We start from the raw sequence: 16,130 nt of genomic DNA, 5'->3' as shown, positions 1-16,130 counted from the left end.
GCAAAACTGATTACATGTGTCAGAAACAACTCTTAATTAATTAATAACATTGCTGACCTTTTGGGCACAAGCCATCACATTGTTTGCACTTCCTTATTCCGTTCTCCTCCACTTCATGCATGTTACTGCTGCAGGTTCGAACGCAGGCACCGTGATCGGTCACTACAAAGTTATCTGTAGCAGATAAAGGCGTTTGCAGTTATCTTTCAGTTAGTATAGATGCTTCTTTCTCCTTAAATAAAAAAGGCACAAATGAGTTATTGACACATAGTGTAGAGCTGTAAAATTAACATTATATATAGCTCAGATGATCTGGTCTTGAGAGAATTTGTTGAAAAATGTTTCAATTGAGACTTTGGTTTCTTGACATCTGAAGCCGTTTGAGACCTTGTTGACATCTCTTCTGAAACTCTAGAGGAGACACGTGTGAGATAACTGAGGTTCATATATTGTATGTATCAATAGTTACAGAATTTATTTTAGGTCTAAAGCAATTTTTTAAAGTGTTTACCTAAAATAAACCTCAAAGAACTTACAGTAGCTCTTTGTTTACACAGCGCATAACCTCTGGGTGTGTCTTTGCTTGCGTATTTGCAATCATATCTGGCTAAAGACCAATGTTATTTTTGTCTCTAGAAAATTTTGGTTGTTGTTATGCACAATAGCAATGAGCCAGTATGTCTCCATGACTTTTGGGGCTCTTATATTTACATACTAAAGGTTTTTAATGAAAAGAATGATCTGCTCTTGTCATAGTGGTCTTAGTTTATTTTAGTAATCTCAGATGTATGAAAACCAAACTTACAAGGGCATTTCTTCACACAGGTGGCTCCAAAGTTATACTTCCCATTAGGATTGGGAACAAGTTGGTGAGTGTTGGGGTCGTACAGCATAAGACGTGGACATGCATCCTTGCACGTCCCATCATCCTGGAAGTCTCTGCAGGACTGCAGAAAAAGAGGCCTTACACTGTCATCATAAACAACATTTGTTCCCTACTGATCATTAGGTATCAAAACTATAAATTGATTACAAATATATAAAACAAAAAATAATGCTTATTTGACAATATGAAAATATTGTAAATTAAAATATATAATAAAATATGTTTGTTAATGTAAATAAAATGCAAAACATTCTGACATTTTAAATGTTTAGAGTATAAATTATAAAACATGTTTTCTTTGTAGGCTGAACAAGATCAGTAGATAAGCACCAATACTTCATGCTTCATTTAAAATGTTAGATCTTCATGTTAGCACGACTTGTGTGTTTTACGAATTTACTTAATAGCTTTTGAAAAGTGCTCCACTCACCAGACAGTCTGTTGGTCGGGGTCCAGTGCAGCCTGCAGCGCAATGTTCACTGCAGCAGTCAATGGGTTTGGGACCCTTACACCTCCGTGAGCACTGCTCGGCACAATTCAACCGAGTAACTGACAGTGAAGATGAAAGAACATTTGTTAGGACATAGTTCACTCATATATATATATTCCTTTAGAGAATTATATATACAACTGAATTTACAGGTCTGGCAGTTCTCTGGTCCTGGAGCCCAACACGATCCATTAAAGCACCCTGAGTCACATCGTCTGCCTGAGGTATGAAAGGAAGTGTTTGTTTTATTATTCATACAGAATTTTATAAATGTATAGACATATATAGATATAAAGTTTACAATACACAATTCAAAATATTAAAAAAAACTGAATTATTGTGAGAAATTATTACAATGAAAAACTGTTATCTATCTTAATATATAATTTATTCCTGTGATGCAAAGCTGAATTTTTAGCATCATTACTCCTGTCTTCAGTGTCACATGATCCTTCAGAAATCATTATGATATGCTGGTTTGTTGCTCAAGAAACATTTATTATTATTATCAGTGTTGCAACAAGTTGAGCTGCTCCATATTTTTGTGGAAACCATGCTACTTTTTTCAGAATTCGTATATACAGTACATTTTTGTACATTTGAGACTGAAATGTTTTTTAGCATAATAAATGTCTTAACTGTCACTTCTGATCAATTTCATGCATCCTTAAAAAAAAAAAATCATACTAACCTCAAACTTTTAAACGGTTGTGTATATTGCATGATTTAAGTTTGTAAAACTCTAAATACTTACACTGAGGGTCAGTCCCTCCCAACACATTCACGTCACTGTCATCCTGCACAATGTCCAACCACTGTATGGTCTCCACATTGCAAAGCAAAGGGTTGTGGGCTATTTTAACCCCACCTTTGAGAATTTCTGCCAGATAAATAAGGAAAAAATATTCTATGTCACTATAATAGAAAATGTGACTTTATATACATATTGCATGCTGTATTCAACACATTTTGGTGCCTGTGGATGCATAATGCTTAATTTGTACTGTAGGTCACTTTGGATAAAAGCATCTGCTAAATTAATAAATATAAATGCTTTACCTGTGAGGCTTCTCAGATGCAGCTCTCGGAGGCCGCTGGTGGTGCTGCTGTTCTCTACAGACTCATTCCTGTGGAAGTTTGCCACCACAGCAAGGCCATACTTGCCATCAAAGAGAGAATGTCCTCGAATGAGGCGCATGTTTTCCAGGGGTATCACATCCACATAGTTTATTCCTATTAGCACATAGCCACCGACCTCTTCAATGCTCTATGATAGAAAGAATATTTTAGTCAGGCCCCCTAAATGACCAATTTGACCAATTAGTAGTATATAACTAATGATCTAGTCTCATGTTATGCCACTCACTCTGAGGAAGGAGAGGTCATGGTAATCCTGAACGTTGGTTATCTCCAGGTTCTCCAGCACGACTGTGCAGTTGCTGTACATCCGCACCATGGCTCTGTAGTGATCGTCTGGCTGTGCCAGCAGAGTCAGCTTATTATTGGTTCCCTGACATACTGGAGAATAAAACAGAAGTGAAATCAAAACTCAGGTAGTTAAGGTGATATTATGACATACACAAAATAAGCATACCCAGAAGTCTGGAATAATTCAGGAGAAGTCAGTAAGAAGTCTCTTCTGCACACTAAGGCTGTATTTAATTACAGACTTATAATATTACTGTTTTTACTGTAGTAGTGTAAATGACTTTTTTTTGTAATACTTCAGATATTCATTTTCATCTCAAGCTATGTTAATTATAGTCTTGGCAATTAAATGCTGTTGTCTGTAGGCATGTATCAGTTTTGTGACTAAATCATTTCTAATAAGGTGCTATATTTCATAGGAAATATAGACAATTCACACTCCACTAAAATAATAAGGGTTGCTGTGGTTTCTTTCTCATTTGTGCCATGTTTTGAATATGCTGAATTGAAAAACCTGAATAAAATTCATTCAAGTGTGTCCAAACTTTGAACTGGTAGTGTATAGTATACCAGTCTCTTTGGATCATATTGGCAATATTATTATTATTTTAAATTTATCTGTAATTGAATCTGACATATATCAGCTGACATTTTATTTAACTGTATTTAACTGTATTAGTAGTCTTTAATTAGTCTTATTAGTCTTTAACTGTATTTAGCCTGATTGTATGTGCTTATTTCACATTTAGATTACATTTGCAGTAATCTAACGCTCACTTTAATCTTTAAAATACTAATAAAGTAATATCTCTGTTAAATGTAATATTTTGTTAGTCTTAAAATGAATATCCATTTTTCATACTGTAAATTTTAATGTTATCATGCCTAAATTAAATAGTTTTTAGTATTACATTTTTTTTATTTATTTACACAAAAGTTTTAATATCATCCATTTATCGGTCATCGGCCATAACTTGAAAATTATTATCAGCTTGCCAGCTGATACATCATTCAGCAATATAATATGACTGTAAAAATGAAAATGAATGAGAAGTATCAGTTAATGTGGAAATATTAGTAGAAGTGTTTTGAGTGATCTGTGGCATATTACCTACTTAACCAAATAACTACTCACTTGCAACACCATGGACCTCTGAACTGAACTAAACTAACTGTAATATCAGGCTATTCCATTTGTCCAAATTTCCTCTTTTGTGTTCCACAGAAAAAAAAAGTCACGCAAGTTTGACATGACATGAGGGTGAGTAAATGATGACAGATGTTTCATTTTTGGGTGGACTATCCCTTTAAGACACGGCTTATTGCAGTTCCTCATGCTAACAAACTCCAGCATTCTCAATTCTGTCATTGCTCACAGTAACATGAGCTCATCTCATGCACTGAACAGATCATATTTCAGCCATCAATTCTGAAACTATTTCAATAGAGTTCTACCTCCTGAACACTGAGATTCAGAATGTGTTCATTATATTGTGCTTATATTAGCCTGTTGCACATTTTAAACTGTGTGATCTACTATTCATGAAAACATGGTACTTTCCGAAACTCATTGTGAATGTAAAAGCAACAGTAGAAAACAAGTGTTTGTTTTGTCTCTGCTGTCTCTCTCCTGTCATGCAGGTGTTGAATTCCTGCAGTCATCGTTATGTGTCTCATCTCCAGCGGAACTGGGAATTCTAGGGGTGGGAACACCGTGATCAAGAATGTGGTTCACCGAGGGTGAGACTCAAATATTGCACACAAGTGTTGCTCAACTTGAGAACTCTTGAATTCTTGCCTGCCACGTGCAAGACATGCAGATTGTGTTTCCACACAGTGCTGGTAACAACTCATCTATTTCCCCTCAGGGATCGATAAAGTGTCTAAAGTGAGGCCAGGGAACTTATAGAATGGAGATCCTGAGATGCTTGTGATTTTCTTTTTTTTTTTGATACTGTGTTCCTAGTGTGCTTTCCTTTTATTTATAGAAGCTAGAAATGGCAATTATATTAGCGCAATTATGAATAATTCAGATCCACAATTCTACATGTGATAACTGAGTGTTCCTGAGGGTTTACACTTTTATGACCAGTGAATTTAAACTGACTTTATTTTATTAATTATTTTTATTATATAAAATATTTTAGAGCTTGGCATTGTCACGGTGCAAGACTTAACTAATAATCACACTTAACAAGGACAGGAACATGACCAAATATGGAAACAAGAGGTGGGAACACATGACAGAGGACAGACATAACTCCCCCCTCCCGGAAGGCGCGACCCGCGCCGTAACATTTCCACCGGGGAGGGGAGGGGAGGGGAGGGGAGGGGACCATTCTGGAGGCCCCTCAGGAAAGACAGGAACAGGAACAGGAACAGGAACACAGGACGGGGACCTCCAGAGCGGCCATGGCGGAGCAGGGAGCTCCGGCGGCCATGGCAGGTGATTCTTCGGCCCGCCCCACCCCAGAGCTCTACTACTCATCTCTGTGTGAAAGGGGCTTAGGTTTGATTAAAATGTTCCTGTGGGCACAACAAGACTAAAAATGGCACTCCTGGCCGTGACGTGGATCCACGGAGACCCTGCACTGGACTGGAGTCTGCGGCGGCTGGCGGGCTTGCACTCCAGGCGGGCTAGGGTGAGCGGCGGCCGGCGGGCTAGAGTCAGCCACAGCCGGCGGCGATGAGATCCCCACGAACGGCGGGCTAGAGGGAGCCGCGGACGGCGGGCTCGCGGCCAACATACTCACGCCACTCCCGCCGAACTCCCACGCCCACTTGCTGTAGGATGACGAGCGGCGACTTCCATGCTGCGGGGCAGACAGACAAACAGGAACCAAAACAAAATACTTAAAAAAAAAAAAAAAAAACGGAAAACAAAACGTGGTGAAGGGGCGCCGCTTACTTTTTAGGTCTAGTCTTCTGTCACGGTGCACACAGCAGGGAGGAACGAGGAACACGCAGACGAGGAGTAAACTTCAAAATAATAGTCTTTAATGACGACATCAGGGCAAGGCTGACACACAGACAGGAACACCGGGGAGTAACGAGTAGACCAGACGATAACTAACTAAACAGGCAGGAACCAAATACACATGACAATCACAGATAATTACTAAAACACAGCTGGACAAGACTTAACTAATAATCACACTGAACAAGGACAGGAACATGACCAAATATGGAAACAAGAGGCGGGAACACATGACACACACGACAGAGGACTGACAGACATAAGTAGAAAAATATATTTATTATACAAATTTTCTTGACTTTTTAAAATTGTATTCATTTTCTATCAGTTCATCTTTTATTGTCCTCCTTAGGAGAAATTTGTCTTGCACAATCAAGAGCAATATTTTACTTTTCCAGGTCTTATATTTTTCAAATTCGAGGGAATAAATCAAAATATATATATTTCGAGGGAATAAATTAAAATATGTTGTCGAGGAACAACATATTTGTCGAGTTGTTGTGGGAATAAATTAATATATATATATATATATATTTATTTATTTATTTTTTTTAAATATATATAATTTAAACAAAAATTATATTTAGATTTTTAGCTTATAGGCTTGAAAACCACTGTAGTAAGTAGTTAATTTAGCAACATGCTAATGTCAAACTATTGGAATTATTAATAAGTCGAGTCTCCCATGCACAAGGAGTGCTATTTGTGAGTTATTGCAAATAGTGTGTTCCAATTTAGTCTAATTTTATGGGGTTGAATATTTGGCTACATGTTCATTCTGTCTTAAATCTGAGTATGATGAAAGTTTGTCTGAACAAAATATGGAAAAACATTCAAATGAAAGTGCAAGCAAGTGTTTGTTGGATTGTTCATTACATAATGGCAGCACACATGAAGGGTATTTCCATTTATGCAAGAGTTGCATTTTTGACATCTTTGGCATCATAGTTCTACCTGTGAAGCTATGAGATGGTCAGGAAGAACAAACACTGTCAAGACATGCAGCTCTTGCATAAATTACCTTCTGAAAATCCAGCATGTCTAAATGGTTAAGACAAGAAAAATATTAACAAGAAAAATATTAACACTAGACGTCAAAAACTGAAGAAATGATCAGGCGTACTGGCTTTTCCAGGTCTGCTCTAGGGCAGATTTCAACTGAAGATTAGGGTCATGAAGTAGATTTAAGTTTTAACCCTTAACGTTCACTTCACAAGCCCTTCAAATGCGAGATCGTCTGAACAGATTGCAAAACGGGCAGCTGTTTTCTACGGTTGGATGTTCAGCAGTGCCTGAGGCATGAGCCCGAACCATGGGATGTGACTGGACAGGTTGCTCCTTGAAAAAATATTTATGGAGGAAAATCTTAACTCACATCAGTCTTACCATTAGGAACTGTGGAACAGCATTCTGACTATGTTAAACTTGAGTGTTTTATCTTTTGCAACTGATGCAAACCATGCACAAGGGTTATCAAGATCAAGAAATACGTCTTTGTGACAGTACCAGCAGCATGTGACGAAAACAAATCACCTTCCATAATTGTAGCGCCAAAAAGTACTGTTTAAATAGTTTGGGGTCAGGAAGATTTTTATTCAAAGAAATTCATAGTTTTTATTCAGCAAGGATGCATTATTTTTTTCAAAAGTGACAGTACAAATATTTACAGGGTTACAAAATAAACTAACTTTCAAATTTATCAGAAAAGTAGCTCAATTGTTTTCAACATTTCAAAATTTTTCTTGAACAATAACGCAACATGATTTCTGAAGGATCTGTGACACTGAAGACTGGAGTAATGATGCTGAAAATTCAGCATTGCATCACAGGAATAAATTACATTTTAAAATATAGTCAAATAGAAAACAGTTATTTTAAACTGTAATAATATTTCACAATATTATTGTTTTAACTATATTTTTGATCAAATAAATGCATCCTTGGTGAGCATAAGATGCTTCTTTTAAAAAAACATCTTAAAAATCTTTTTTTTTTTTGAAGAGTTGTTTATGCTTTCTAAGAAACTTCTTTCAGGTATGGCTTATCTTCTTAAGTACTAGGATGCATAAGGATGTGAAAAATAACAACGATCGATTAACTAGGAGATATTCTGGGATCATCTTTTCAAGGCTGTCTATGAATATAATCTATTTTTACAAGGTCATGCATTTGTTCCCATGCTTGCTTTATTACAGTTTTCTTTGCTCTATTTTTTTTCTTTCTAATGCATCGTTTTTTTAGATATGCTTTGGATAACTATATCACTGACTACATCCAAGAAAGTAAAATATTTGGAGGATATCTTCCTGAAGCTTTATTACCTTTTTGTTAATGAAGCAACATATAATAAATGGATGTGGCTTTTGATATGCAAAAAATGAAATCTGTTCAGTGATGCTTTTGTTTATTATATGGCACTAAATAGAAGCTTGAAAAGTATTAATTTGATTTAAAAGTCATTTATGTATTAATCTTTCTCCCCCATGCCCCCCAGGGTTCAATACATGACACATAACTTCCTGTCTGCTTTGGTTTTTGGGCAGAATCTATCAGAATGTTGTATCAGTATGGTAGTGAGCTTACTTTTTGAGTACGTCTTTGCATTTAGGAATCTACTGTAATTTCATGATTTAATGTCATAATTGCACATTGTTACAGTATATCTATAGTTTAAAGTTTGGGCTATAACCTAAATGCACTATAACCTTGTTTTCCAGGAGATGACTATACCTGGATGTCCTGTTGGTGACTAAGTTTGACTGTGAGCAGACAACAGGATTGACTCTGTTTGTAGAGTAAGTTTGCACTGTTGCAAAAAGTATTGATCCACATGAGCAGAAAAAGTCAACAGCATTTGTCATAACGCATCCTGTTTTCCATCTGAACGACTTTCCAGGAATACACCTAAAGGGAATCCAACTGTGTTGGTACATGTGCTATGCTTTTACCGGAAACATTTAAATGTGTTTTGCCTTAGAAACGAAATTTTCATCTTAAATTTATGATTTATCCATTAAAGTTGTTGATTCTGAACTTATTAGAAAAACATATTTTCCAAGGTTGAGGCTACTATGTTTCATGTGATCTACTGATTTTATTGTACAGGATCTAATGCAATGACATACTTGTTGTATTTAATGTACAAACAGGCCCAAAAATGATTTTAATGGCCATATGTTTAAATATTCTTTAAAAGCAAGATAAAGGGTTATCAATTTGCGAGCAGCAGTTTCACATGATTGTGCTTCTTACATCTTCTGATTCTCTTTAGCGTGCAATAGAGTGTCTATAAGTTCACTGTTGTTATCCTAAATGAGAGACATGTGGATAAAATACCATCTAACTGAATTGTAGTAAATACAATTTACAGCGTGAGACAGAGATGTCTCGCTCCATGGCTGTGTGCTTTTTTTTTTTTTACAAACAACAGGGTCTGTCTAAATCAAATAAGCAACATATTGTCTATTTGTGACCTCTCCATCAAAATTCAACCATTGTATGAATTCAGCTCTTTGTCTATGGGATGATTTGCTGACTGCAGAAGTAAAAACATGGCATGACCACTGCATTTGGTAAACAACATGAGACATGAATTTTAGTAAAATCATATATTTTGTTGGTGAAGACAAAAATCAGTTTTCCAGTGCAAAAGTTGCTGCCACTAAGCTGGAGCGTTTTAAACGGTATGGAGTTGCTATGCCTTTGCCAGGGTGTTTTGGTTGGTTACTGGACAGTTTTCTATAGCTTTATTTTCCCCCACGTGTTTTAAAAAAAAACACACTTATGTAAAGCCTCAAGGCTATGGCCTTGGTTTATCATGGTCTGTAAATCCTAAAATCTGTAACTGTTTTTGCAGTTTGATGTTGATGTCTTGTCTTGCAAATAACACAAATCCTTAAGATAAGAATAAAAAGGCATACAGCAGGCATACATTAGCTTTTAAAAAAGTTTGGTGTCGGTAAGATTTTTTTATGTTTTTGAAAGAAGCCTCTTCTGCTCACCAAGGCTGAATTAATTTGATTTCAAATACAGAAAAAAAAAACAGTAATATTGTGAAAATTTATTACAATTTAAAATAGCCACTTTCTGTTTTAATATATTTTAAAATGTAATTTATTCCTGTGATGCAAAGCTGAATTGTCAGCATCATTACAACAGTCTTCAGTGTCACATGATTCTTCAGAAATCATTCTAATATGCTGATTTGCTGGCCAAGAAACGTCTCTTATTATTGTCAATGTTGGAAAAGGCTTTTTTAGGAACTCAGTCACCTCTGAAACAAGTCCATTATTAATGGCCAGAGATAACCTCCAAGTTACCTATATGTAAGACCCATTTATTGATTAAATACTGGCATCTCACAGACTAAAATTGATTTTGCATGTTTTAAATAAAAATCTATGAAACGTTTCATACCACTTGGCAGATCAATTGAATATGAGGCTTAGATGAGTGACAAGAACTAGGCCTATTTTGACATTTTTAACAATAATAGATTGTGGTTATGTATTCATTTACATTGACTGCATTACTTTCCATTCAATTTACCCTTGTAGCTAGTGGTCAGGAGAGGTTTTCTAGTCTTTAGTATAGTAACAGTGGTTATAGTGACTCTGGGTATTTATAAGCCTGCAAAGAGTTTTAAAGACAATTTGATTTAGATCAAATGGTGACGCCTTGACCAAATTACAACAGAATGCTGGGTAGAATGAGGACACTATAATATCTTTAGTGATTTGTGCCTTCATGTGGACTAAGAGAAGGGATGTGCATTCAGATACAGTGTATTTATACCAGCTCATATTGAATGTGACAGATGCATGATGACTGGATATTTCTGAATGTAGTCGAGTTGTTGTTTTGTTGTCATTCTTTTAAAAGTACAAAAAAATTTAATGAAATGAATCATGATTATTATAGGTGATTCACAGATTTGCTTTTTGTTTCTCAATGGAACCAATGTTTTTCAACACAACACTAAGTGCTAAGTATGTTTCTGGCCTAATGATCTGTAAAAAACAGTGCTAAATAAATGTTGTGACATCATTTTACAAACTCTGGGCTTGACTCTGCACGCCGCCGATTGTAAATGATGAAATCCATGAACAAATGCAAGATCTGATAGTGGCGGGGTGTTAAATTACCACAGTATTTCGCTTTGTCCTTCGATTAATCTTATGACAGTAATCTTCACCTACGTCAACCACTTGTCCACCCACATTCAGGATTCACATGAATGGGTGTCATTTCATTCCAGTAAAAGAAATAGTTCACGCGACTCCAGTCCATCACTAAAGTGAAAAGCTGCATGTTTGTAACAAATAAATTCATCATAAAGATTTTTAGGTTTTTAGTTTCAAACCGTTGCTTCCAGCTAAACTATGAATCCTCTATCCATAATATTGCATTCTTTTGTAAAAAAAAAAGTTGTCTCATCTGAATCAGGAGAAATATGCACAGATCATGCACCGTTTACAAGCGAAAACAGTCCAAAGCAGTTATTAACAAATATGTTGGTGGATTTTGACGTGAGACAATAACAAGAAACTGGAGACTTTTTCACTGGAGAAAGCGCTATTATGGATTATAGAATTTTGGACAAAATTAACTTGTTTATTTCAATTTGTTTATTACAAACATGCAGCTTTTCACTTCACAAGATGTTAATTGATGGGACTGGAGTCATGTGGATTACTTGTGGATTGTGATGTTTTTATCAGCTATTTGGACTCATCTTGGACGACCTGAGTACATTTTCAGCAAATTTTCATTCTTGGGTGAACTATTCCTTTAATGATGCTTGATGTCATCAAGACAAAGTAGGTCAAACAAAAGTATCTGCTTTCTAATAACCTTTATTCTAATCTTTTCTCTCTCTCTCTTTTTTCTGCCACAGGCTGTGGGAATGAAACGAAGTATGAGATGCCCTGGAGACAATACTGACTGACAGGTTATGCTATGCTGACACACACATACCACAGGCCCATCGCCAGAAGGCTTTCCACACTTAAATTGACAGGTCATTAAAGGTGAAGTGTGTAATTTAACCAAAAAAAGACTTGAAAGAAATAATGACAGTTTTCTTGAACTCTGCCATTGGTCACAAAACAGATACTCCCAATCTCAAACTCGCACCATTGGTGGAGCCAGTGTTGCTGGGCTGACTGGGATGCTTAAACAAACAGAGCAATGTTTTGATAGCATGGCAATGTTTGCACTTCACAGGAGAAAGTCTATGCTGGGACAGGAGAAAGTATTTTTTTAACTTAAACACTTCACCTTTAAAGGCATAGTCAACCAAAAGATGTGAATATTCATTAACTGTCTGGTTTTTTTTTTCTTTTTCTTGAAAGTAGGGTTGTGGCATTAATTGAGTATTTATAAAATGTGCATGAATGCCTTTTGTTTGGACCTGTTGGACAGACCAATTAGGTTGAAAAACTGCTAAAGCCACAATAATGTATTGGCATTGAAGTATATTAATTAAACTGTTTTCTCAGTGGATCAATTATTCATTAATTATTGTAATTAATTCAACATTTGTATTGCTTGACACCTTAAAGTTCCCTAGAAAAAATCAAAGGGACGGAGGCAAAATGGATGAAGTTAATTATTCATATTTATTAGGGATGGGACGATACACCTACCTCCCGATTCGATACTATCACGATACTTGGGTGCCGATAGGATATCTATTGCGATTCTTTTTAAGAATTTCGATTCTACAAGTATTGCGATTTGATATTGCTATGTGTTGCGATTTTTGTTTTTAACTCTAGAGTCTAGACCATCTTAGCAGTCACTATTGCAATTCGACATTACAATTTATTGTGATTTTGTTTGCTTATTAAAGACTAGACAATGGAAAATAGTTGATTATACCCTTAAAAGAAACTGTATATGATCTATGTCATATTAACAAAAACAATGCATCACATCTTTCTAAACTTTTATTTCAGGAGCATACACATACACAGTGTATATTTAAAGTACCTTGAACCATGAAACTTTAAAGTACCAAAACCCCGAACTTGCACATGAATATAATAGTCAAATGTTCAACAAAACGAGTAGAAAAAATACTTTCTAAGTGCTATGTTACTTTGCATACCGTCATGTTTTCAGGGCAAGTGGGAATCAAAACGTGAAGGTGCAGAAAGAATTCTGTTTTTAAATCGCTTTAAAAAGAATCGCGATAGTTAGGTGAATTTATTTTTTCTCCCACCCCTAATATTTATCTGAAATACTGAAATGCAAGAGCAAATGCTAAAGAGGAAATAACAGGAAGAAGAAAAATTATAAATGAAAAAAAAAGATCCACAAACACTGCTTTTCCTCAGACAGCAGCACAAGTCTGCATTATCGTGAACAGACACAATATAAATCACAATTCATTGTTTTTTACTCTGCATCTTACTTCATATAAAATAAATAATTAACCTACTGTCTGCAAATTGTTAAAAGAAATGCAGATGAAATCTGTTAATCGAGTAGTACTGTCTGCGTCATTGGTTTCTGTGCTGAAAGTATGATCAGAATGTCCTGGACAGCATGCAAAGCTTCTTTTGTGTTTAAAAGGTGTGCTGTTTATCAGATAACAAAAATCTGACACTCTTATCCTGCAGTCATACTGTAGGTGTCCATCAAATTATTTAATAAAGCCAAATTTACAAGTGGATCTCTCCATTTTAGACTACTTTATATTTAATAATACACATTTACTTAAGTTACATTAATGATGCTGCCTTATTTTAACGTTACAATTAGCCTATGAATCATTTAAGATTTACAAACCATTTTGTTTTGTTCTTTTGGTTTTGATTCCAGTTGTCACCACAGAATCAAAATGAATTTAACCCATTTCTGCCTGGTTTGTTCTGGGACAGTGTTGGGAGCCACCATCTGCTGTTAATTTCTAAACTGGCAAGAAACCTCAAACAGCATGTTAAACACAGTCTGTCCGGGTAGACCAGAGACTGGACCACAGACTGACGCTGAGGGCCCAGACCCCACTCAGTGGGGCAGCTGTCTAGCGATACCATCTGCTGCTGTTGAACTCTTGGCCCTCATCCTGTGGTGGTCACCAGTTTTAAAAGTTCATCAAGTATTTTTAAGTATGTTTCAGATTTAATTATGTTCATTACACTTTTAGTAACATGAGAGACTCCTTGTCTTGGGGTCACTTGCTGGGGTTAAAGATAAACCTGCAGCTGGTTATATGATTAATAATGTCAGGTCAGTTCTCTAATCTCATCTACCTAATGCTTTTCAGATCATTAGTTATTATACATGTAAAAAGTAACATCATTAAAATTTTAATCATATACATACAGTACTCATATTATAATCTGTAATCACAGTAATCATAATCATCAGTAATCAAATATATCTGCCTACCTGTCTGTTTATCTATCTACACTGTAAAATGTAAATAAAACAGATTATTCTGGTATGCTTTACAAGAAAATACTATTTCAGTATTTCTACTCAGAAATGTAATGTTTATTTCAATGTTACTTGCCATTTCTTTGTAATTATTTGTTAAATTTACTAGCAGTTTCTGTCTGTCTATCTATCTGTTTGTTTGTTTGTTTACACTGTCAAAAGTGTGGACACGTTTACTTATCCTATTCTCAAACTTCTCATTTGGCACTGTTTTAAAAGACGTTTTATGTAGACAGTGAAAAATACGTCTGTTCAGGACGTGTATGAGATTTTTGTTAGTGACAGACAGTTAGGGTAAGTTCACTCACCTTTCCTCTCAGAAACGGAGCACCACACCGCGCTTATCAGCACAAGACAGGCGATTCCCAAGAACAGAATTAGCTTCGTAAACTTCATGTTCAACAGTGGAATCGTTTTAAACCATTATTTTTGGTCAGATATTCCCGCAAATGCGCAATATGTAGCTCGTAAGTTAAATAGTTTTCCAGAGGCAGGTCCTGTTCGGCTCACGCGACGTGTCTGAGCGCTTCTACTTACAGCTTTGACGTGACGCAGCTCACCTTCACTGCACTCGACGCGACGCAACTGAATCACAACGCTCCTATATATTTGTGTGTGTGTTAACTGCTTGTGTAATTTCTGTCATCTGACACTAAATGCACCTTGCTGCTGATCAAAATATAGGAAGAGGTTTTGTAGGTTTTCCTTTTTGCAAAATTTAATTTTGTTTTGGAAAATACACAAAACATTTTTATTGTCAGTTTTTATACATTTTTAATATGCAAATTAAACGTTATCTTATTCGATATGCGCAAATATGCATGTTATTACATCGCGTATGTCTCATCCAATGCAGTTTTTTGCGACTTTTATTTTGCCAGAGTTTGTTTGTTTATGTAATGTAATTAAATATCTTCGTGCGTGTGACTATAAGATATATAAATTTCCCTCAAAACATTTTTCAACCCCCATAAAATATATAATTTAAGGAGCTAAAGTATTATGAAACGCTATATTGCATGACATGTCTCTTTGTAAGAAACTCTGCTATTCTATTTGTACTTGGCCGAGGTCAGTGTTTATCCATTATGCTTTGTGCTTTTTTTATTATTATTATTTAGGCGAATTAATGCATAATTTATTCCTATAATTGATGTAATAATAATGAAATCAAACAGGCTCATGTTCATCTTCTATTGTTGTTTCTTTTTGCTCGTGTCTCCTGCTCAGGCAATGGCTCGCAAGTCAGTTACCATAGCAACAATAAACTTAGCCTCAGGCTTTCAGTTTGTTCTCACAGATTTGACAAGCCTCGGTCAAGGTGAGTGCTCTAAATTAGCAGCACAGGGGAAATAATATGATGATTTACTCTAAATATGTGTTTTCGACAACTTTAAAGTTAATTTGAGGTCATTTATGCAACTAATGGTACAAACTTTAACTTTTTAAACCTTCGCTAGTTTAATTGTTTGACGCAGTCTAACCGTCTTAGCTCTTAAGGAGATATTTTGTAGCAAGGAAGTACTATATAATTTTGAGTAAAGACTTTATTGATAAAATAAGTCATTTTACTGTTAGTTTGTTGGCCTGTCAAAGCTGATAGACTTCACTTGCTATCAAAAATCCCCAAAAGTCCCATAGACATGCATTCGCATATTTCTGACTGACCAAGACCTTTCAAACCACAAAGATTGGCACAGACCTTCAGCTTGACCTGACTAAGTGTCCTATATTCTTTATTAATTTAATGAAAGTACATTTTTCTTATGGCATGATTCCCAAAAAGTCCCATTGATTTACACTGGATGTTCGTTATGTCCGTTAAGCCAAACTCGTGCTGGCAAACGGTTTAAATTTAAACACATGTAACTGTTAATCTTCCTAAAAAGTCTCCCGCTTAAAAA

General features: G+C 35.7%; 2 protein-coding genes across 5 annotated transcripts in view; one reads left to right on the top strand and one right to left on the bottom strand.

Annotated features, from left to right (window-relative positions):
- The window catches only part of LOC131533491 (epidermal growth factor receptor-like), a 29,196-nt gene extending 14,381 nt beyond the window's left edge, over positions 1 to 14,815 (bottom strand). Inside the window, exons 1-8 of one of the 2 annotated variants that reach the window (XR_009269130.1) lie at positions 14,535 to 14,815; positions 2,743 to 2,894; positions 2,436 to 2,643; positions 2,131 to 2,256; positions 1,527 to 1,595; positions 1,317 to 1,435; positions 806 to 947; positions 58 to 174 (exon numbers count right to left, since the gene is read on the bottom strand). Coding sequence is in view for 1 of the 2 variants with exons in the window: in XM_058765836.1 (XP_058621819.1) it covers positions 58 to 174; positions 806 to 947; positions 1,317 to 1,435; positions 1,527 to 1,595; positions 2,131 to 2,256; positions 2,436 to 2,643; positions 2,743 to 2,894; positions 14,535 to 14,622 (1,021 nt within the window). In the remaining variant the exon portion in view is untranslated. The remainder of the gene's footprint in view (positions 1 to 57; positions 175 to 805; positions 948 to 1,316; positions 1,436 to 1,526; positions 1,596 to 2,130; positions 2,257 to 2,435; positions 2,644 to 2,742; positions 2,895 to 14,534) is intronic. The other variant, XM_058765836.1, reaches the window with a different exon arrangement.
- LOC131533490 (dynein axonemal heavy chain 5-like) overlaps positions 14,505 to 16,130 on the top strand; it is a 48,359-nt gene continuing 46,733 nt past the window's right edge. Inside the window, exon 1 of one of the 3 annotated variants that reach the window (XM_058765835.1) lies at positions 14,505 to 14,520. The gene's annotated coding sequence lies outside the window, so the exon portion shown is untranslated. Of the gene's footprint in view, positions 14,521 to 15,493; positions 15,548 to 16,130 lie in introns of those variants that run through there. The other 2 variants (XM_058765833.1, XM_058765834.1) reach the window with 2 other exon arrangements.

Source organism: Onychostoma macrolepis, chromosome 24, assembly GCF_012432095.1.
Source record: "Onychostoma macrolepis isolate SWU-2019 chromosome 24, ASM1243209v1, whole genome shotgun sequence".
In the NCBI taxonomy this organism is placed as follows: Eukaryota; Metazoa; Chordata; class Actinopteri; order Cypriniformes; family Cyprinidae; genus Onychostoma; species Onychostoma macrolepis.
The sequence above is the reverse complement of the archived record's forward strand: the minus strand, read 5'-3'. Positions and strand labels throughout refer to the sequence as shown.